Raw genomic sequence first — 23184 nt, 5'->3', positions numbered from 1 at the left:
CCCAGGCTCAAGTGATTCTTCTGCCTCAGCCTCCAGAGTAGCTTGGAGTACATGTGCCATACGCCAGGCTAATTTTTTATTTTTAGTAGAGATGGAGTTTCACCATGTTGGCCAGGCTGGTCTGGAACTCCTAACCTCAGGTGATCTGCCTGCCTTTGCTTCCCAATGTGCTGGGATTACAGGTGTGAGCCACCATGCCCAGCCACAATCTGGTAATTTTTAATACTTTTAAGTCAAAGATAGATCACAATTGAGTGTGCATGCTCCTTTTTTGTTAGTGTTGATAGAATAGTAAAAATGTAATCTAAAATTTAATTTCAAAATATAATGTTTGCATAGCCCCTGAAGTACCTCTGCAGAGCCCTTAAGGCCACATGGTTTGTTGAGGCTAGATTAAACAAAACCTTGGCTATAATTGAATGTTGGACCTCACTTGTAGCCTTTGAGGATTTCTTGAAATATTTTAGAAAAAGGTGTGAGAAGACCAGATCCTGTATTTGAAATAATAATTTTAAGTATGTTTAAACTGAGGGAGAATGGAAATTCATTCAGAAAGAAACTGAAATAATTCAGATGTGAGAAACTGAAATTGAGGTCCTGAAGTAGTGCAGAATGAGTGAAACTGGAGAGTTGGGGTAAGATTCAAAGATATTTCAGAAAGAGGGAGGTATAAAGAAATAGCAGCTTTTAATAACATATGGTCCAGGGTTTGAATCTTGCCTTATGTTTTTCAGTTTATGAAAATATAGGAAGCATCTGCTATGGTTTGAATGTGTCCTCCCCAAATTCGTATGTTGACACTTAATTGCCAATGTGATAGTATTAAGATATGGGGCTTTTCAGAGGTGATTAAATCATGAGAGCTCATGAATGTGACTAGTGCCCTTATGGAAGAGGTACAAAGGAACTGTTTGTGCCTTCTGCCCCTTCCATTATGTGAGGACACGGAGAAGGTATAATCTATGAGGAACAGGCTTTCACCAGACCCTTGTTAAAAGAAAAACTTTAGACAAATTAACTTTAGCAGAGTTTATTTGAGCAAAGAACAATTCATGAATCAGGCAGCACTCTGAACCAGTAGAGGTTCAGAAAGCCCCACTCAGCAATGTGAGTAGGCAGTATTTATAGGCAGAAAGAGGAATTGAGGTACAGAAACAGCTTGACTGATTATGGCCCAGCATTTGCCTTATTTGGGCACAATGCAATGAGGCATTTGCCTTATGTGGACATGGTCTTATTAGTTGGTAGTATGTGATTGGATGAAACTTGGCTGCTGTAATTAGCTGAGACTCAGCTATTTGTTACAAGAATATACTCTTAAGTAAGGTTTATTTAAACACTAACTTAGGTGCAGTTTGCTATGCAGAATTTCAAAGTATGGAAGCAGCTTTTGGCCAGATTTAATTTAATTTAACATATTCAGTATGCTGGTGCCTTGATCTTGGACTTTCCAGCCTCCAGAACTGTGAGAAATTACATTTCTTTTTGTAACTTACCCAGCCTAAGGTATTTTGTTGTAGCAGCGAGAATGGACTAAGGTAGCATCTGGGAAATAATTAATAATGTATAATCTTTTAACACCTGAATAATGCAAATATTGATCTAGAGATTACCTTACATCTTGATATTCTGTAAGCCCTGCTTAACTGCTGCACCACAGAAGGCCGTATAGCTAGAGACTGCAGAGCTGAGACTTGAACCCTAGCAGCCTAACCACAGAATTCCGGCTCTTTATTATTTTGCTGTCAACACTTGATTCTGAGATTGTGCAAATTCACTGTGTAAAAATCAAGAGGCACATATAGTTTGAAATATAAAGCAGACATGTGGGGGAAAGGAAGACCAGAAGAGATGATCCTCTTCTATGTCATGTTATTAAGTATGAACTTTGGATCTCAAAGGCAGTGAGGAAAACCAATGACAGGTTTTAAGCAGAAATAAGGTGATCAGTCTTGAATGTATACAAGATCACTCTGGTGCATTTTACTCTTTTAGGTTTCCTTAGTACCTTATCATAATTTTCGATTTCATTCCAGGCCTTAAGCCTTCTCCAAGTATCTCATGCATTTATTTTACTTTTTTTCTGAGAAAACTACACTTTAAAAAAATCAATTTATTTTTTCTTTAATCATTGAACAAATACTGAATACACACTAGTTAATACAAGGGACTCCTTCAAAGGATCTATGAAAATAATCTTGCAAAATATGCAAATTAATGGGTGACTTGCATTATAAAACAATACTTAGATTTACAGATTTATGTGAAATTTCAGATTTATGTTCTTCAAACCTACTAGAGGAAAATTGTTTGAAGGACTATGTTCTCCATATATTAAAGGACTATTGTGATAAAATGAAGCACGCGTGCACTTTTATAAGTGACTCAAATGACCTACTTAAAAACTGCTATTTCTAGTGAAACCAGTTAATCAACATTTGAAAAACAAGTCTTCAGATGTCCCTGATTATCAGCCTGGGGAGTACACCATCAACTGTGAGAACAGGATGTCCTATCTTGCACTAATGAGAGATGCTAATGCATCATATTTTAGGAGAATTAAAATGAAACTCCTTAAAACAGAGAATAATTTATAATCTAATAAACTCTGACACATTACCTGCATTTATCTGATAAAATGGTGCCACACAGTCATGCTTTGCTTAATGACAAAGACAGGTTCTGAGAGAGATGCTAGGGTATTCTGTCATTGTGCTAATATAGAATATACCGACATAAACCTGGATGGTCTAACCTACTACATACCTAGGCTATATGGTATGGCTTATGCTCCTAGGCTACAAACTTGTACAGCATGTTACTGTACAATATTTAGTAGGCAATTGTAACATAATGGTAGTTATTTGTGTATTTAAATTTTTCTGTTCTTTCTTTTTTTTTTTTGAGACAGAGTCTTGCTTTGGCATGCAGAGGAGCAATCTTGGCTCACTGCAACCTCTGCCTCCCAGGCTCAAGCAATCCTGCTGACTCAGTCCCCACTGCCCATCCCACCCCAGTAGCTGGCTACAGGTGTGCTCCACCACACCGGCTGATTTTTTTGTTTGTCTGTTTTTGTAGAGACGGGGTTTCACAATGTTGCCTAGGCTGGTCTCGAACTCCTGGGCTCAAGTGATCCACTTGCCTTGGCCACCCAAAGTGCTGGGATTGCAGGCGTGGGCCACTGCACATGGCTAAACATTTCTAAACATAAAAAAGCTACAGTAAAATATGTTATTATAATCTTATGGGACCACCATCATATATGCTGTCCATTATTGACCAAAATCTTATGTAGCACATGATTCTGTGTATGTACACCCACACCCACACCCACACATACACATATGTATCATAACATAATACAAAAAAAAATACAAAAAAACAAACAAAAAAAATCTTTCCTCATTGCATGACTGGAATGAGACCTTTTGTTTAAAGGCTTTGAATCCAATTCTCCCAGTTTTTAAAAGTGTGGAAGGTAAACTGTAAGATTCCACAAAGAAAAGTTTCCAGAATATAACATATTTGCCAGAAACTGCCTTTCAAAGCAAGTGGGAAATATCCTTACTAGTTCAGAAAAGTTCAGATATTTAAAAGAAGTAAAATTTCGCACACCAATTAAAATTGAAGTGCCTTTGTGTAACTAGAAGGGAAATCAGCACATATGAACTTTTTTTGTAATTTGTAATCCAATTTATTCAAGTTGAAGAGACTTGCACATTATTTAAAAACTATAAAATGAAGTCACAGTCATCAAAAATACAGTACAGTGTGTTTTGACCATACAGTAATGAGGGTGATTTTCTCAGGAGACTTAGTCACATAGCATGCAACATTTAAAATGTGTCTTCCTCAGCCAAGAGCAACAAAGTGAGACCAGCCAAGAGTCAGTCATATGACCACCGGCAAAGTTGCCAATGCAGTTTTTCCATTTCATGTGCCCTGTGGAAGGGCAAAAGTGGAAAAGCAGACTCAATTGGAATGGGCAAAAGTGGAAAAGCAGACTCAATTGGAATGCTAGTTTTTTTCACATTGTGTAAGTTAAAGGTACAACAGCTGCTATATGCTAAATTATCACTAGTTATGGGACTTTAGTTATAGTACTTGAATTTCCCCCCAATCCAACTTCTTAAAATGTGTTGAAATATCAACCAGTAATAAGTTAATTTCTCCAGTGTAATTGAATAGTCTAACTTGGTATCTTACTCCTTAACTGATTTTGACTAAAATTATAATATTTACAGGAAAAAAAAGGTCAGAGTTAAAAGAATACCATGAAAGGGCAAATGCTTTTATGGACAAACTTTGAACTGGATCTTGACTGTTCATTACCTTACTGTATTTGATGAGGAAGCTAAGATCTCATTTAATTTTTGTGTGCTTTGCTTTGGTTCAAAACTAACATCACATTCTCAGAACTTGGTCAGGCCTTAATCAAATAAAATGCTATTGAGCTTCCACTTGGTCTTTCCACTCTGCTAAGTGCAAAGACTGTTCTGGAGAAATCAGTCTTGGCTCATGTCCTCAAGCAGTTGGTCAAAAGACAAGGCTTGGAGAATATGTACGTGCCATGTCAATGAACTGCTACAATGGAATAAACTTATAATACTGCCTAACATTTTTTGACTCCTCATAATAAGGCCATAAACTTTGCATGAATTAACTCATAGAAACGTTATGACGTTGTATTATAAGCAATCCTAATTTGCAGATGAGGACACTGAGGCTTAGGGAAGTTATCTAACTTGCCTAAGGTTAAAGCAATATACTAATTTTATGGTTGCATCTTTAGTAATCTCTGGGGTTGCTGGGACTCCAGTGTGAGAAAGAGCCTGAAATTCGCAAACTTGGATGATGGGGAAGAAAAGGTGTGCTAAACTCGGGTCACAGAGGTCCAGTCTTAATCTTGTTCCTCTGCAAGCCTTGTTGCTCATACCTCTTGACCGACAGTTCGAAGCAGGTGCTCACAACAAACTTACTCTATGTAAGCCAAGGCCAGGTGTGGGGAGCAGGGGCTGAGAAATGTTAGAAACGTGAACGCAGTCCAGGCGGGAGAAGAGAAGGGGGCCTCGAGGGGTGCCCCTATGCAACCCACACACGCGCCAGGCACTGACTTGGAAAAGCAACAAGCTTGGCGGGAGATCCTCCCGCGGCCCGAGGGCCCTGAACCCTAGGCCAAGACTCATCCACCACCTAGTGAGAGGCGGCCACCAGCGCCCCATCGAAGCTAAAGGGCCAACAGAGGGGCTGCAGCGGCAAGTGCGTGCCAACACATCTGCACACGCCCAGACACCTGCGGCGCTGAGAGGAAATTCCCCGCGATCCGCCCCTGCTGCGCAGAGCGTCTTCTCCCCGCCGGGGCCCCGCCCAGCCTCACTTCTTTTAAAAGCAGCACCCAGCAGCGCGCCCGTGGCGTGCGCCTCGAAAGGCCGGGAGGACGTCATCGACGCGCTGTCGAGCCTCCAGCCCGCCCCGTTTTCCTTCGCAGTGACTCGGCGGCGCCCGGGACAGCGCGCACCGACGCTCAAACGCGCGCTCCAGCCCGCAGCCGCCTCCTGCCTCACCGCCCGAAGATGGCGGCTCTCAAACTCCTCTCCTCCGGGCTTCGGCTCTGCGCCTCTGCCCGCGGATCTGGGGGAACCTGGTACAAGGTAAAGTGCGGGATAAGAGGAAGGCCATGGGCAGGAAGAACGTGGACCAAACCCTGAGTAGTGCCTACGTTTTCTCCTCTGCCCCTACCCGCTCTCTCCAGCCTGGGATCTGGCATCCGTGGCGCGGTGCCCTGGTCACGGACACGCCGCGACGCGTTCCTGGCCTCGCCGGCCCCTCGGATGACCGCCTTTGCTTGGTTCTGCAGTCGCTTCCCTGATGGATCGAGACGCGGTAAAGAAGCGCGCAGAGAGGCTGAGAAGGGGCGGGAGGACTCCTGGCAGCGCTCCCGATCCCTTTGGCCCTCGCCGGCGTCCCTCCTGGCACCCGCCCTTGGAAAGGGACTCTGAGGGTCTGAACGGTGGGAGGAGGGCGCCAGTGTATGGAGGTTTAGGAGTGAGGCAACAGCGGATAGGTTTGCGCCTCCGATGTTGGATCTCTGGGCAGAGGAACCTCTAGAGGCCCAGAACCGGAGGCTGGGTTAGCCATGGCTTTGCTCGAGTTCACCGGGGCTGGATGCCGGGTGCGGCGGGTGTGGAATGCCGCTCCCATCCTCTCCTCCCTATTTGGCTCTGCTGCCCCGCAGACTGGAGCGCTCGCCAGGGCGTCTTGCCGGCCAAGCTGGGAAACCATCCGAGGTGTGTCCCTGGCTCGCGCCTGGGCTGCAGGGGCGGACAAACCTTTCTCTCGAGGTCCCTCGTATCCGGGTTAGGGGCTTTCGGTTTTCAGAGCCCTTTGAAATCCTTTTTGTGCCCCACTGCCAACTCTCCACCGAATGGTATGTGGAGGCATTCCCACCGTGGACTGACTTGTGGTTTTGCCCTATGCACTGTCCTCGCTTGTAAGCCCACCCCTGTCTGGAGCCCTAGGAGCGAATTACAGGACCAGGAGGGTGGCTTTATTCCCGCCGTCTCAATCGCGGGAGCCTCTTCCTTGGTATTCAATAATAGGTCTGAGCTTGACAGCGTGCCATGCACACGGTGCTTACTCCTGAAGCGTGCCTGCCTGGCCCCATTGCTGTTTCCTGCATCCAGTCCCTGACCGCTGAGAATACAGAGGAGCCACTGAGCTCCTTCGGTAGGTGCTAGGGAATGATTCAGAACCGGACCATTTTACTCTTAAATGCCTCTTAGGAAGCATTTTTATAACTGCAGATAGACTTGGATATATAAAGCATTATTAAAAGGGAACTTGACCTTCAGTGAGATTGCAGCGGTGCTGAAGCTAATGCAAACCAGAGCACAGCGATACCCTTGGGCCGAGGTCAAGAACGTTCCTTCTTTTGACAGTTACTTATTTGCCCAACTGTAATTTACTCACTTCAAGTCTTTTCCATCTTGAGTATGTCATTAAACCATTTCCGAAGCTCAGCAAACCTCTTCTTAGAGGGACGAGATGCAAATAAGGGGTTCTGCTATATCTCATTAAAAGTTCATACAGAATTCAAACTTAGCCCTGTCAGGCTTGATTATCATAGGTCTAACTCCTGCCTTCCACTATTCCCCTAGCTTGTGGCTCTTAGTGCCCTTATTGTTTAGCACTTTAAATCCTCACCTGCTGCTTCTGTTGAACTGTACCGCTTATCTACTTGTTTAACTTTTCAGATGTGTATATTGTCTCCTCAACCAGATGACAGTTCCCCGATGGCAGAGACCATATTTATGCCTTACACTTAGTCTCCCTCAACAAACACACTACTCTGCATAAATGAGCTATTCTACACATGTTTAACGTACGGATGAGAGAACCCTCCAGGCAAACAGAAACCATGAGTTTTTCCACTAAACATAACTAACAGCTGAAATGAGATAGTTATTTTCTTAAATGTTTAAAGTTTTTATGATGGGCAAGCCCAGTGTCTCTCAGACCTGAGAGTGCATCAGCATTACCTGGAGGTTTTCTAAAACAGATTGCTGTACCTACCCGCAGAATTTCTAATTTATTAGGTCCTGGGTGGGGCCCTAAATTTTGCATCGATAAGTTCCAGGTGCTGTTGATGCTGCTGGTCTGGGGACTGACTGCCCCTTTCAGAGTTATTTGGCATGGACTTGGGCGAAAATAGACTATTGAAAGGTATCTTCTTTTCTTCATTATTACTGCGGAGCAGTGGGGAGCATTTAATACTATTTTCACTATAGAAAATTATTAGTGGGAAAAAGATTATAAGAGTACCACTAACACTTTACCCACCATTCATCCTTGACACTGTCTTTTCCGAAATCTCATTCCAACCTCAGACTCTCCTGAGCTGCAGTTCTTCTGGTGCAACTGGTGAACTTCACTTGGATGTCAGTTGGTGCTTAAAACTCTTTCTGATCCAAAGCAAACTAGCCATAAAGTGGCTTTCCCATTCCTTGTTTTGTTCTTCTTTCACTGTGCTTAACAGCACCAGTATCCATCCATTATATAAGCTGGAAATCCTGGAACCATCTTCTCTTCTCCTTGCTGCACTTCCAATTGATCACCAAGTGTCATATGTGTGCCTCTTTCTGAAATGTTCCTCAGTGCTGTCCCTGGCATTTTTTCTCAGCAACTGTTTCTTCCTTATAGCTCCCCAATTAAATACTATGATTGTGTTTAAAATTTTGTAATTATTTAATGACTACTATCTTTGCTAGTTTGTAAGTTTCATTATAGCAGGGACTATGTCTGTGTTTTATTTTTAATATTTTAACTTTGTAGCCCCAGTATTTTGTATAGTTGGTACAAATGGCTGAAGGAAAGAAATAATGAGTTTCCAACCACTTTCTTAATTCAGGCTTCCTTTGAGTTGTGACATCCGTTTCAAAAGCTTTGCTGTCCCTTCCTCATTGAATGATCAAGTCACAAATCACCACTAAAGAACTTCTCATGTAACCAAATACTACCTGTTCCCCCAAAACCTATGGAAATAGAAAAATTGAAAAGAAAAGAAAAAAGAAACTCTGCAGTGTGGTCTGTAAGGCTTTTTACAAACTGCCTCAGTCTGCTTCTCCAGCCTGATCTTCATGAACCTCTCTTCGTGAGACCTGATCCCGCATGTCTGTAACCACACAGCCTTTTCATATCGCTGAACTCTTACTCATGTGGCTCCCCTGTTTGGAATCACTGTCCTGACAAGTATTTAACACCTGGCAAACTCTGGTTTTCTAGTCCACCAGGTAGAATGAATTACTCCTTCATTTGTGCTGCTTCGGAGCACTGAATATCCCTCCTGCATTGGAGAAGAACATGTATGTTCCCTCAATAACAATGCACACCACTGCTGTAGAGAATTGCCTAGTGTTGTAACTCTCTGTGAGCTCCTTGGGATTTATTCTTGTCACATGTGCATAATTGGCAGTGTTTAGTTCAAGGTGAAAATTCTACCTTTGGTAGACACTGGTCCACTTCTGGACAGCTGAAGTGTTTTCACACACATCGCTACCTCTTGGCAGTGATGCCATGCTCTGCAGGTCTGTGAGTGTATCCACTCACATATTACTGCCTTTTCCTTATAACGTATCTCTTTACTTCTCTCCATATAAAGACACTTTTGTTTCTCAAACTCTGATACTTACTTGGACAATATCAGCTGTTCCTTGTCATTTATTTAACTGTAAGTTGACAAAATAAATATCACCTCATGTTAAAGTAATCTTAAAGCTAAGACCTATGTATTTTTGAAAACCTTCAACAAAGATCACCTGGGTTAATTTGCTACAGTACGAATTGTGTTTAAAAACATTCTTTGTAAAATCAGTGGAGTGTGTGTATAGGGTAGAGTGAGGTGGTTAAAAATTAAAACTAAACTCCAATAAATGACAATTTGGTCTTACTGCCCTGGTAGAGAATGAAGAAAAGTTTGCATTTTCCAAAGGAAGCTAACATCCTGAGTATCTTCTATAGTCCAGGCACAGGGCTCCTGTATATAACATCAGAATATGTTATATATATACATAACCTCAGAAAGGGAAACTGTGGATAAGCGGGGGGGGGTCTACTGTACATATAAAAACACCATGTATGCCATAAATATATACATTTATTACCTGCATAAATATATACTTTATATACAATTAAAATTAAAACTAAACTCCAATAAATGACAAGTTGATCTTACTGCCCTAGTGGAGAATGAAGAAAAGTTTGCATTTTCCAAAGGAAGCTAGTATCCCCTGGGTGTCTTCTATAGTTCTGCAGCAGGGCTTCTGTATATAACATCATTTGATCCTTACTACATTCCTAGAAAACAATTATCATCTTTTTGTAAACTTAAAATACCCTCTCCCCCCATGAAAAAGAGATGCAGTGGTTAAGTAATTTTCCTAGATTCATACAACTGTGGCAGAATTGGAATTTGAAGCAAGGGTATTTTTTGATCCCAAGAGCATGATCTATTATGCCACACTATCTCCTAAACTACATGTTAGGGTTTCTTAGGATAGAATCTGTTGTAGTACAAGTTGACCTCTTAGTAAATAGATATCAAATGTCAACAAATATTGTTAACTGAATATATGAATAATGAAAAAAATGAGTACCTGCAGGTTCTTCATTGTCTTGAGCCCTTCTCAGATTACCTGGAAAACATCTTCACTTTATGCTTTTAACTTTTGATTATCTGGGTAAACATATCTTCTCTAAAATACTTTTGAGGTATATTTTTTTGCAGAGAGTGTGGCAAGCTCTTTGGTAATTTCTAACTGTAGTGAAAACTATCAGATGAAACAAAAAAATAGAATTCTTGACAAGCCTATGGTTATATGCTTTTATTTGTGGGCAGGGGAGAGGTGGTGGTGGTTAATGGGTACCAAAAAATAGAAAGAATGAATAAGACCTACTGTTTGATAGCACAATAGGGTGACTATAGTCAATAACAACTTAATTGTACATTTAAAAATAACTTCAAGTGTATTTGGATTGTAACTCAAAGGATAAATCCTTGAGGGAATGGATACCTGAATCTAAAAAGCCTCTATAGGTATATAGGGGAAATGAGTTTTCTTCCAACTTCCTCTCTATGTGGGATTTGTGTTTCTCAGCATATTGAAATAGTTAGGGTGATCTTATCACACAGACTGTTGAGCTGTGGATGAACCCTTTAATTTTCTTCCCCTTCCAGCTATAAGGGCCTGACTCTTCACTTTTGGGTGGAGATAATGACAGCAGAGTTATACAGGAAGAAATAGAACACTCACAAAGATTTGTTTTACATCAATAAACGAGAAGTGGAGTATGAGAGGTTTCAAAAAACATGGAGAGAAGCATATTGTAATAGAAAGGCCCTGAGGTAGAAGGCCAAATAAAACCTTGGATCTGATCTTGCTTTAACACAGTTTTGGGTAAATTACAAGATCCTTCTAAGCTTCAAAAATTTGACCTGTAAAATGAATTGGTTGGATTAGATATCTGCATTTTTTAAGTGTCTCTAGGAGATATCCTCAACTTTATCTTATGATCCTTCTGTTGGCCTGTTTATTCAGGCTATCACACTTGTGATTTCCAATATGTTAAAAAAATATATGTTTAAAACAGAAGCAGATGAATACTTGCTACTTGAGGATAGTAAAGAGGGAAAACTCTTTGTGGGTCAAGCCCTTTCTATCTCTGCCTAGACTTATTTCTCAGGGTTTGAGCAGTGTGCTGGCTTATTTTTAGAGGAAGAAAAGAATGATAGACATTTATGCTGTCACCTTGACCACTTCAGGTTGTGTCTGTCTGGGAGACTGTTAGGCAGTGGATGTGAGCCCATAACTGGCATGTTAAGGTGGCAGTATACCAGGATTCAGATGTTATTCTTTCTGTTTAGGCTGACTGTATAGTGAGAATAAAGGAGAGGTGATATTGAGTATGAATGATTGCTACAGAATCTGCTTTCTTGTTTTCTTTTGTGCATAGTGTGGATGAAGTAGAGGAAAGGGAAAAGTTTACAACTGATTGCTCATGAATATTCACTAGGTGACTCATTTGGGACCAAATAGTACACTGCGGTAAGGCTAGACTTACCTTCCTTGTAGATAATGGTTTGTTCCTTTTATGTAGCCTCCATAAACCTTAAGCCCCATACGAGGATGAGTTGTTTTGTAAGGTGTTCTTGTCCCTCTAGGAGGCATTCTTTGACATTTAATATTGAACCTGGGGCCCAACTCTGTAGGTATGTGTTTTGTTTATATTGGCTTTAATTTCTTAGAGAGCAGTGCTCATGTCTTAATACTTAACTATGTTGGAATAAATAGTACAGGACTTGGCACATGGTAGGTTTACAGTAAATACTTGTTGATTAATGGAAGATTGGGTTACCAGAAACTGATGCTTGATGACACCATTGCTATGAATTTGAATTCCAGTATATGGACTTTTCTTTCTACTTTCATTCTTTTGGATGGCCACAAATGATGGAGTTAGAACTTTCCCTTATGTAATAGAAGACATCTGTTACAAGGGGACTTCAGTGATAATCTGTGGATAAAATATCCATCCTACTTTTAAGTATGAGTCACTTAAAGCTCCAGGCTTTTAAAGAGAGGGATAGTATCCCAGACAGAAAGGTGAAATGGTGGTTATGGAGGCTGGCGGTGAGGGGTTTGGTGAGATGTTGGTCAAAGGATACATAATTTTATTTAGGAGGAATAGGTTCAAGAGATCTTTTGAACACCATGGCGACTATGGTTAATAATATATTGTATACTAGAAAATTGCTTTACCACAAAAAAGTGTGTGCATTTATAAATAGCTTGATTTAGCTGTTCAACGATGTATATAGTATCCTCCCTTATCCGAGGGGAATATGTTCCAAAACCCCAGTGGATGCCTGACCTGTGTTAGTACCAAACCCTATATAAGTTGTTTTTCCTACATATGTGTATCATTCGTTTTAATTTACAAATTAGACTATGAGACATTGGTCACAATAACTAATAATAGAACAGTTATAACAATATACTGTAATAAAAGTTATAAGAATGCATTCTCTCTCTCAAATCTTATTGTACCGTACTTACCTGGGGTGACAGACCTCAGAAAGGGAAACTGTGGATAAGGGGGGTCTACTATACATATAAAAACACCATGTATGCCATAAATATATACATGTATTACCTGTATAAATGTATACATTATATACAGTTATTACCTGGCAATTAAAAACGTGTATATATAAAGGAGATAATGAAATTATCATTTGTCTATCAATTGAATAAATTGCTACACACACAAAGTAAAGCTGTATCTCCAAATGATTATCAATTTTTTTTTTTAATATTTCAGGGATGTGTTTGTTCCTTTTCCACCAGTGCTCATCGCCATACCAAGTTTTATACAGATCCAGTAGAAGCTGTAAAAGACATCCCTGATGGTGCCACGGTTTTGGTTGGTGGTGAGTACTAACACTGTTTTCATATTATGGTAATGTCCTTATGTTTTTAAATGAAGCAGGCAAATCACAATGACAAAGATGTAAAAAAATGATAATTATTTTATTATGCATTATTTATTGTACATATTATGGTATCATCTATTTTATTAGTGTCTCCTTCCTACAAGTTTAGCAAGGTTTAGCATTTAATATTTTACTTTCTCTGTGTGTGTGTGTGTGTGTGCATGTGTATTTGTGTGTTTCTGTTTTGAAAAACTGAAGCTTCAAAGTAGTCATGTTTTATTAATAGCTTTGAAAAAAATCCCTAGATCCCAATTTTTTAACTTAAAATGTTTGCATTAATCTCATAAGCTTACACCTTCAGAGACCCTGTAGACATGTATTGACCTCCCCCACTGCCAATTCTATTGCTGCTTCTTGTTTGGAATCTCAAGAGGGAGTTTCACTTTGTCGCCCAGGCTGGAGTGCAGTGGTGCGATCTCAGTTTACTGCAACCTCTGCCTCTCGGGTTCAAGCGATTCTCCTGCCTTAGCCTCTCAAGTAGCTGGGATTACAGGCACGCGCCATCACTCCTGGCTAATTTTTGTATTTTTAGTATAGATGGGGTTTCACCATGTTGGCCAGTCTGGTTTCAAACTCCTGACCTCTAGTGATCTGCCCACCTTGGCCTCCCAAAGCGCTGGGATTACAGGCATGAGCCACCCGCACCCAACTTGCTGCCTGCTTCTGATAAATAATATCAAGGATTATTTTTAGGATTGATCCCCACTTATTCAAGTAAGTCATTGAATGTTCATTTTAAACCCAATACAATTTGAGTAATCATGGAAAATATAAAGAAATGACAGTTTTGGGCTTAGGCTTCCAACTATGCAAAATCTACTCAGACATATAAACATTCTTGAAAAAGTTATAGAAAAACTGATTTACAAAGCAGGAAAACAATAGATGTATAGTTAAGTGCAAACTGAGCAATGAGTAGCCATATAAACTGGTTGCACTTGGCCTTATACTTGTGGTTCAAAGACTGGGTGGTGATATGTGATATAATGGTGCAAAACATTTGGATACAGCTATATGACCATTTACTTAGCTGCTGAGATATATCTGTGTATTTTGCTTAGTAGATCTAATAATGTGCTTTGTTTTCTTTCCCTCTTAAAAACAATAACACACACTTCTCTGAAAGAACATTGTTACCCCCTTTACAGATTGTTTATTGTTTGGGCTTAATATAGGTTTTGGGCTATGTGGAATTCCAGAGAATCTTATAGATGCTTTACTGAAAACTGGAGTAAAAGGACTAACTGCAGTCAGCAACAATGCAGGGTAAGTGTGCATTTTAAAAACAATTGGCTGGAGAGAAATGCCAATTCTCAATATTTAAACAGAGTTTATCAATGAAATGAGGTTTTCTCCTATTCACATGAGCAATATGTCCAAGCATCAAAATCTAGTGTTTAACAAGGTCAAGAGGGGTGGTTACATTTATCCAAATGTTTTTGGTACCATCCTTCATAAGTAAAGCAGACTTGCTTCATCTAGTATAAAGATATAAATTAAGACTTTATATCTTAATGTGATGTGCTTTTATTTTTCTAAACTTAAAATATATTGAAGTTAGAATATATATCTTCAAATTAAGTCTTGTATTTTAAAATTTAAAGGTATTGTTTTATGTTATTTATTAGATCATTTATAAAGCAAGGTGGGCATCAATTTGAAATCTGTTTAAAGCCCTTTCTTTTAGCAGTGCCATCATTCTAGATCATAAATAAAGGGATACTATTAATCACAAAAACATGGCTGGTCTTGGAAGGTGGATATGCAGCCAGCACTTAAGATAATAGGATTGCATATTACGGTGGTCAGAAACAAGCCATCATTTTAATAATGGCATGCACATTAAGGTACATTTAGCTATGTTGGGAAAAGCCATATTTTTATTTTTACAAAATGGTAAGTCATCAGCTCTCAACAATTAAAGACTTCAAGGATTTTATGTTTTTAATCACCCAGTTGGCATTTTAGCCGATTATAAATGCAGTTTAGAATAAATAGTGTAGGTTATTTAGGAAATAAAACTGATGCTACTTTTGTGCTCATTTTTCCTTTTGTGAGTCTGTTTCCTTCTGGGAGACTGTCCCCCTTCTTTCCTGTCTATCCACATCTCTCAGGATTAGACTTAAGTTATATGTCCTCAAAGTATCCTTATCCAATTACAGAAACTTTTCTAGTTTTTATTGATCTTGCCCTTTTTGAGTTCCTTTAGAGACTTTTAGCCTTTCTTTGTATGCTGAATTTTACTTATCTTTGACATATATATTACATGACCAATCTCCTTTATTTACAGTAGTTATGTATTCCCTACTGTCCTGAGCCTGTAAGTCTGAGTCTCAGAGTTACTGTGTGTTGGAGGGGAATGGAATTGTAGAAATCATCTGTCCCTTGTTTAACTGACTTTTCAGATCATCTGAAAATAGAGAAGTGACTTGTTTATGACAACTTGATAACTCTTAAACATATCTTATGCCCTTTAATTTGACTTGATTATACATACTTTTGATTATCAGCACTTTCAGTTTTCCAGATAGCTTTATGCTTAGATACTGCAGATCAGTATAAGATTCTTGATGCAGAATAGATGCTGTTATGTCAAAGGCTAAGAAATCTGATTATACATATGTACCTACACCTATAATTACTTGTGTGTGTGCATATATATACTACTATACTAGTCAGGTATAATAGTTTTTTGAGAGCCCAATGGTCAGTCTATCACTCTAAAATGTCTGGTTCTGTACCAATGACTTTGAACCTCAAGATAAAGGCAGTGACCTCTCTGCTGTGCCCTTGTTCTTTGTTGAGGAAGCTGCAGCTCTGAAGGAGTTAATAATCAGATGTAGGCCATGAACTGATTATGGGCATTCCCTAGGATTTAGTTATTTTTTCTGGGAAGGGCTAACCAATTCCTGGGATGTATACTTGAACGTCTGTGCTCAGCTCATGAAAGATTTCATTTGTCTCATGTAACTACAGAAGTCCTCCCTTATTCGAGGGGGATGTGTTCTGAAATCATGGCTAATACTCAACCCAATTGCTGTCACTGGGACTGTATTTCTGTTTGTCTTCCACCCACAAATTTAATGTCTTTTCCATCTTAACTAAGCTCTTATTATGCTCTGTGGCTATAACTTTTGCAGTTTGAGATATGACAGCAAAACTAGCACATATTTTTCTCTTTCTTTGAAATTTAATGGATAAAAGATTCATTCTTACTTAGATCTTTCACTTAAAGGAAGCACTTTACGGCCTCTTTCTGGCATATCCAAGTTGCCTGCACCACTACTGTTGTGCTTTGGGGCCATTATTAAGTAAGATAAGGACTACTTGAACATAAGCACAGCAAATACTTCAGCAATCTGTCTGATTACCATCATGGCTACTAAGTGAAGAACAGGAGAGTAGTATATACAGTGTAGATATGCTGGACAAAGGGAGGATTCACATCCCAGGCAGGATGGAGTAGGATGATGATAGCTCATCACGTTACTCAGAATGGTGCACAACTTACAACTTATGAATTTTATATGTCTGGAATTTTCCATTTAATATTTGTGGACTGCAGTTGACTGGGTAATTGAAGCCACAGAAAATGAAACTGCAGATTGGGCGCGAGGGGAAATTACTGTATGTCATAAATTAGCATTATATTTAAATGAAGCATTTTGTTTTTGGTACTCTTGATATATTGAATATAATTATCTAATCCAGATTTAAGTATGTCTAAAATGAAAAGTAAACAAAAGAAATACAACTTGGTAAGTAATCCCAACTTTATTTTTATTTATCTTACCTTGACAAGAATTGCCAATTAATGAGATTTCAGAAAATCAGCAAATTAAATTTCAGATTCAGAACATGAAAATATTTCCAGAACATTGTCTCCGATGCAGTATCTTTTTGCTTTATAATAATGTGTCTCATTAGTGAATTCTTGGCCTTAGACTTTTTCTAGTCACCAAAATGTTTGAAACCCAGGTTTGTTGTGATGCAGGAAAAAGATCATATCTCTCTTTAGTATGCTAAAAAATGTTGGCTATTAAAGGAAAGCACCAATCTTTTTGAAGGTCTTATCAGCATTGTCTTTAGTATTAAAGAGCTATAAGATGGTTTAATATACATGTCTCTGTTAGAAATGATATATTCCCCATTTGCAAAAGATCACTTCTATTTTTCTTTATCTTGTAAGCCTTTATAGGTAAGGGACTTGTCTTACTAATTTTATATCATCAATGTCTGATAATAGGTAAGATATACACTTGCCAAATTTGGGTTGTAAAGTATGTGGCAAGAAACACTCTCATTGTAAGCTGGCAGCATTTTCAAGACCTGAAGAACTAGTCAGGTAGTGCACGTGGGGCTAGTGTCTTATGCACTGCTTGATTGCTATGCCAGGATACTAGTCTAAAAACAAAGCAAAGCCCATATAAACAATGATTCTCAGAGCTAACATAAATGAATAAAGAGATGTGATCTCCAAATAGAGCCAACTTAAAATGGGTATTGGGTTGAAAAGCCAAAGAGATCCAGAAGAGAGTAGTTAGAAAAATTCCCAAGTCAATCAATGTCGAACTATATTCTGGCTTTACTATTGGCCTGTAGGAGTTTCAGATATTTAAAACTACAGAAAGTAAAATGGATCATATCTACCTTCATGAATTATTTCATTACAACTTTATTAGTCTGGGCTCCAGAGGATATCAAACGTAATTGAATTTTCTGAGTAGTTGAGGAGTTTACCAAAGGGAGCCTTTTCAGTGGAATAGTCAGGGCTGAGGGAAAAATGAGTAATAAAGAACCCTGGAGTTTGTATTGGAAGGGTGCTGTTAACAGCCCCAGGTCTGAAGGAGTGAAGGGAGGGAGCTGTTACTAGGACCTGGAAAAAAGCTTTATGGAGGGGGTTATCCAACAGGCTGTAACTTCTCAGGGAGAGAGCCAGAGGAATAGAAATCCCAACATTTTCCCCTCACCCACATCCTCTTGATGGTGCCTCCCACTGGGTGAACCCAGTCAGAGTGGCTGAACCCGATCAGAAGCCAGAGGGCAAGCGGACCCCTCAATTTAGTCTACAGGGCAGCCATCTGAGGTCCAGAGCAGGCTGGAGGTTGGAGAATGGATACAGAGGGACAAACAGTAGGTATCCAGTGTAATGACTTGGAGGTTTTCACTATTATTAGAGAAGAGCCAGTGAGGAGGTGGACAGTGGAATTGAGCAATAAATCAATTTAACAAGTGTTCAGCTTAGAAAGCAATAGTGAATAAAACAGACCAAGATTTCTGCTTCATGGACCAAATGCTCTAGTGGGGGAGAGGTGGACTATAATAGTAACATAACAAATAAGTAAACTTTCCAATATGTTAAGTTATATGTACCTTGGAAAAGGAAAAAAAAAAAGTAATGGGAAATGGGAGTGTGAAAGTGGAGGGGCAGGTTTTAATATTAAATTGGGTGATCAGGATGGGACTCACTGAGGTGACATATGACCAGAGACTTGAAGGAAGTGAGGGAGTGAGCCATGCAGATGTCTGAAAGAAGAGTTTGAGACAGGGGAAGTCCAGTGCAAAGGCACCAGGTGGGATATGTGGGTATGTTGGAGGGATGGTGAGGCCAGGAGAGGAAGAGAAGTGAGCCAAAAGGAGAATGGGTGGAGTGAGGTTGGGGACATCAAAGGGCATCTGATCACATGGGACCTTGCAGGCCACTCTGGAGACCTTTGATTTTACTCTGAATGAAAGTACCATCACAAGGGTGTGAGCAAGAGCAGTGATATGTTCTGACTTACATTTTATATGGCTTGCTTTGGCTGCCATGTTGTGAGGGAGCGGAAGCAGGGAGGGTTTGCAGTACCCTGGCAAGATAGTGCAGAGTACCAAGGAGAGAGTGAGAAATGGCCAGATTCTGAAGGCGGAAACAGGATTTCCTGATAGATTCAATGTGGAGTTTGTGAGAGAAGTCAAAGATCGCTGCATTAGTTTTGGGCTGAGGATCTGTAAGGTGAGCCTGCCATGAGGTGAGATGGGAAGGTTGCAGTGGAGTTGAATTTGGGGGAATAGAATTGTGGGGACCTAGCCAGGTACTAGGAGTAGGTTAAAAACTCAGAAGGCATTGTATGCATTGAGAGTAATGGGGAGACAGCCCTTGAACAACGGAATCCTTAGGCATCTGGTGACCTCTAGTGGACAAATGTATTCTTAACTTGCAGGGCATTCTAGCTCAAAAGTACTCTTGAAAATGCTTATGTTACTTAGGCGTTAGTTTTCTTTTGAACCAAGTGACAGTAAGTCATGCAGCTATTTCTTTTCTACCCGTGGTGGATGGGAAATCTTATCAGATTCAGCATTTGAAGGTAGGGGTGCAAAACAAGTTGAGTAGGAGGTTGACAATTACCTGTTACCTAGACACTTTGAAGTGTTCATTGTGTCCGGAGTGCCGGGTGTAGGAAAGAGGTTTGGAAATGAAATTCTGAGAATTGGGAAGGAATCAGCTGAGCTAGAATGGTCACTTGTCGGTGTGAGGAGTATGAGAGTATGAGAGTGGAGAGTGGAATGAAGTTGGGAGAACAGGTCGTATCAGGAGAAATGTCAGTGGTTTGTCACATACTTAACACCTTTCCAGATCAAGTAAGTAGGCGTCACTAGTGCTCGTTAATTTCCCCCAACCAACTTTGTTTATATTCCATCACCAAAGCCAGAATTCTGGAGTGAGTCTGCAGCTACATCAGGATGGGCAACAAGTCTTATGAATTATTTCCCTCAAAGACCCTCTTGATTTCTCCCTTCTCCATTCCCATTCCCACTGCTTTAGCTCAGACTCTCACTGTTGCTTGTTTGGACTACTTTGAGTCTCTTCACTGATATCCCGGCCTTTCATCTTTCAACCTTTCCAGCTAATCATACTGTTACTTTTCCGCTTAAAACTTTTTACAGGGGCTTCCTGTCTTTCAGGATGAAATCCCACAAGGCTGATCACAACTGGTCCTGCCTTCTCCCCTCCCACATGCTGTTGCCCTCAGTCCATACTCCCAGGAACACTCAACATGTAGTTTACTGAGTGCACCTTTGCAAAGCTGTCTGTCTGTCTGTTTCTCTCTACACCTCCACCCCACACTGTTCTCAAAATGTTTTTTTTCCCTATGTCTGTGTAAGTGCCATCTCCTGTAAGATTTTTTGTGCTATCTTTCTCCTCCCCAAAAGTTGGGTTCTCCATTTTCAGAATTATCACAATTTGTGCCTAATTCCCTTAGCATGTCTCTCCCTCTGTTGTGATTATGGATTATGTGTTTCTTTTCTCAGTTTCAAAGCTGCCCAAGACCAGGTCTTATTCATGATTGTAGCTCCAGAGCCTGACACAGGGATAGAATAAGCACTCAGTAAGGGAGTTTTAGATGAATTAACAAACCTGTGGTAGAATAAGTACTCAGTAAGGGAGTTTTAGATGAATTAACAAACCTGTGGTCGAATAAGCCCTCAGTAAGGGAGTTTTAGATGAATTAACAAACCTGTGGTCGAATAAGCACTCAGTAAGGGAGTTTTAGATGAATGAACCTTGTGGACGACACAAGCTCTGTAGGGAAGGAACCAACAGAGCACTAAAGGAATTAGGAGGGAGAGATTGTAAATAAAAACTTCTGGTTCCAGGAAGCACTCTGGTCCTTATCACTACATTTCTGTCTCTTAAAAGGCTTTCTTGAAGCATAGTATGGAGTAATATAGAAAAGTGAACATCTCATAAATACAGTTCGATGGAGTTTTACAAGCTGCACACCCATGTCATCAATGCCCAGATAGATAAATGGAACATGACCAGTACCCCAGGAAGCCCTCTTCCTGTACCTTCCAGTCACTATTCTCTTCTCCCACTACCAACATTTAATTAGCTTTACTTTTGATCCTCATAGATTTGTTTTGTCTGATTTTGAACATCATATTAAAGGAATATTTCAGAGTATACTCTTGTGTCTGGCTTTAGCTCAACATTATTCTGTGAGATTCAACCGTTGTTGCTAATGGTTATAGATGAGTCATTCTCAGTGCTATACCCCACTTCATTATGTAGTATGCCACAATTATCTATTTTGCTGATGAGCATTTGGGAGGCTCCAATTTTGGCCATAGTGAATAGTGCTGCTATGAATTTTCTTGTACATGCCTTGTGATGAAACTAAGTATGCATTTCTGTCGGTTATAGACCCAGAATGGAATTGCTCACCCATAGCATATGGATATATTGAACATTAGTAGGTACTAACAGTTTTTCCAAGGTGGTCATTTCAGTTTACATTCCCCTTGGCACATATGAGAGTTCTGATTGTTTCACATCTTTGTCGAGACTTGGTATTTTCTTATTTTTTGGCCATCCCTTCATGTTTGTGGTGGTGTCTCATCATACTTTTTGCCATTAAAAGTGTTTTGCTACTAAAAATATTTCCCCATTAAAAAAATTTCACCATTAAAAAATATTTCACCATTAAAAGATATTTCGCCATTAAAAATATTTCACCATTAAAAAATATTTCACCATTAAAAGATATTTCGCCATTAAAAATGTTTCACCATTAAAAAAATATTTCGTCATTAAAATATTTCGCCATTAAAAAATTTCACCATTAAAAAAAGCTTAAGGTCAAGTATTCTTATCTTAGAAATGTTTTATTTCTCTAGTTGGTTAAAATATTTCTGACCCTTGAGTGGAAGATGATCTTCAGTCTTTAAGGTGACTGAAATGGAAAAATAATTCATTCAGTTATCTATCTTGTTACATTGACTTTACTTTAAATTCTAGGCATATTTTGCTTCGAAAAATAATAGAAATAAAGAAAGGCATAAACATGGAGACTTTCACCCAATGAAAAAATAAAATCAACACTGTGTATACCATTTCTAAGAATAAATTGAGCGCCAGCTTTAAAATAATAAAGATATTAAACTATAGTATATATAATTTAACAGATACAGGATTATTGTTTCCACTTATACTCTTCACTGGCTTGTGATTAGTTTTTTGGTTTTTTTTTGGTTGTTTTTGTTAAGAATGTGTAAATCTTCTTGAGCAAAAGATTTATGATATAGGGAAAATGTTCATAGCTATTTATAATTTGGGTCCACATTTCAATGAATATGTTAATCTCTCTTTTAAATACCAAAATGCCCCTCTCTCCTTTTTAGAAGAGAAAGAGCTTCTCCATCCAAATCTTCCTTTTGGGTCAGTATATTGCCACTGCATTTATGTGTTCCTTCAAAGCATAGGACAAGAACCAATTCATCTCTTTGCTTATCTTCTAACTCAGAATCACTCTGCAGCTGTGAAAATAACAAAAGGTGTGGGGTAAAACTGTAGGGTTGACATGGGTGTGAATATTGGCTGTATGTCCCTTACTGCCCAAGACCTTGCCCTGTGCATGCCCTGCCCCCACAAAAAAATCACTTAAACTTCTTGAGTTTTAGTTTCCTCAACTGTAAAATAAAAGGATAACTACCTTGCAAAAGTTTTGGGGTTATGGGAGACTGAGAATGTGGATTAAATGCCTATAAGAAAGGATTTATTTTTCTTTAAATTAACAAAGTTTTATCTCTTTAAAAAGATCTAATAGTGTTGTGTCAGATGCTCTTTGGTAAGCTCCCTTCATTTTCCTTCTAGGGTTGACAATTTTGGTTTGGGGCTTTTGCTTCGGTCCAAGCAGATAAAACGCATGGTCTCTTCATATGTGGGAGAAAATGCAGAATTTGAACGACAGTACTTATCTGGTGAATTAGAAGTGGAGCTGACACCACAGGTGAGAAAACTTGCTTTTCTTTTATAATACTAACTTACTTTAAAAATTCCTTTTTTCTCCGTGGAAATTTCTTTGTGCAAAAGAGGTAAGGCAGAAGGAATACTACTTTGCCAAACCACGGAATTTTGTTTCTAACTCACATCTGTTGATTGCTGGAGGATTAATATTTTCTTCTACTGTGTACTGAAAAAGGAGATATTTCTAAAAGATATCCAGGCTGCAAGATAAGATTTTAAGTTTGGCACTGTAATGTGTATTGTGCCAGAAGCATACAAAAGGATTTGCTGGAATGTTTGAGAATCATCCTAAGAAGTTAATTTATAGGAATTTATTTTTATTTTATTTTTTGAGGCGGAGTCTCAC

At 39.4% G+C, this 23184-nt stretch overlaps 1 protein-coding gene across 4 annotated transcripts in view; it reads left to right on the top strand.

The window, feature by feature from the left end:
* The first annotated feature begins 5225 nt into the window (after positions 1 to 5225).
* The window catches only part of OXCT1 (3-oxoacid CoA-transferase 1), a 139766-nt gene continuing 121807 nt past the window's right edge, over positions 5226 to 23184 (top strand). Inside the window, exons 1-4 of one of the 4 annotated variants that reach the window (XM_054487911.2) lie at positions 5226 to 5651; positions 12877 to 12985; positions 14224 to 14314; positions 22686 to 22821. In XM_054487911.2, the coding sequence (XP_054343886.1) occupies positions 5574 to 5651; positions 12877 to 12985; positions 14224 to 14314; positions 22686 to 22821 (414 nt within the window). In that variant the 5' untranslated portion in view covers positions 5226 to 5573. Of the gene's footprint in view, positions 5652 to 6173; positions 6288 to 12876; positions 12986 to 14223; positions 14315 to 22685; positions 22822 to 23184 lie in introns of those variants that run through there. The other 3 variants (XM_063664775.1, XM_054487912.2, XM_063664776.1) reach the window with 3 other exon arrangements.

This window comes from Pongo pygmaeus, chromosome 4 (assembly GCF_028885625.2).
Source record: "Pongo pygmaeus isolate AG05252 chromosome 4, NHGRI_mPonPyg2-v2.0_pri, whole genome shotgun sequence".
Taxonomy (NCBI): domain Eukaryota; kingdom Metazoa; phylum Chordata; class Mammalia; order Primates; family Hominidae; genus Pongo; species Pongo pygmaeus.
The sequence above is the reverse complement of the archived record's forward strand: the minus strand, read 5'-3'. Positions and strand labels throughout refer to the sequence as shown.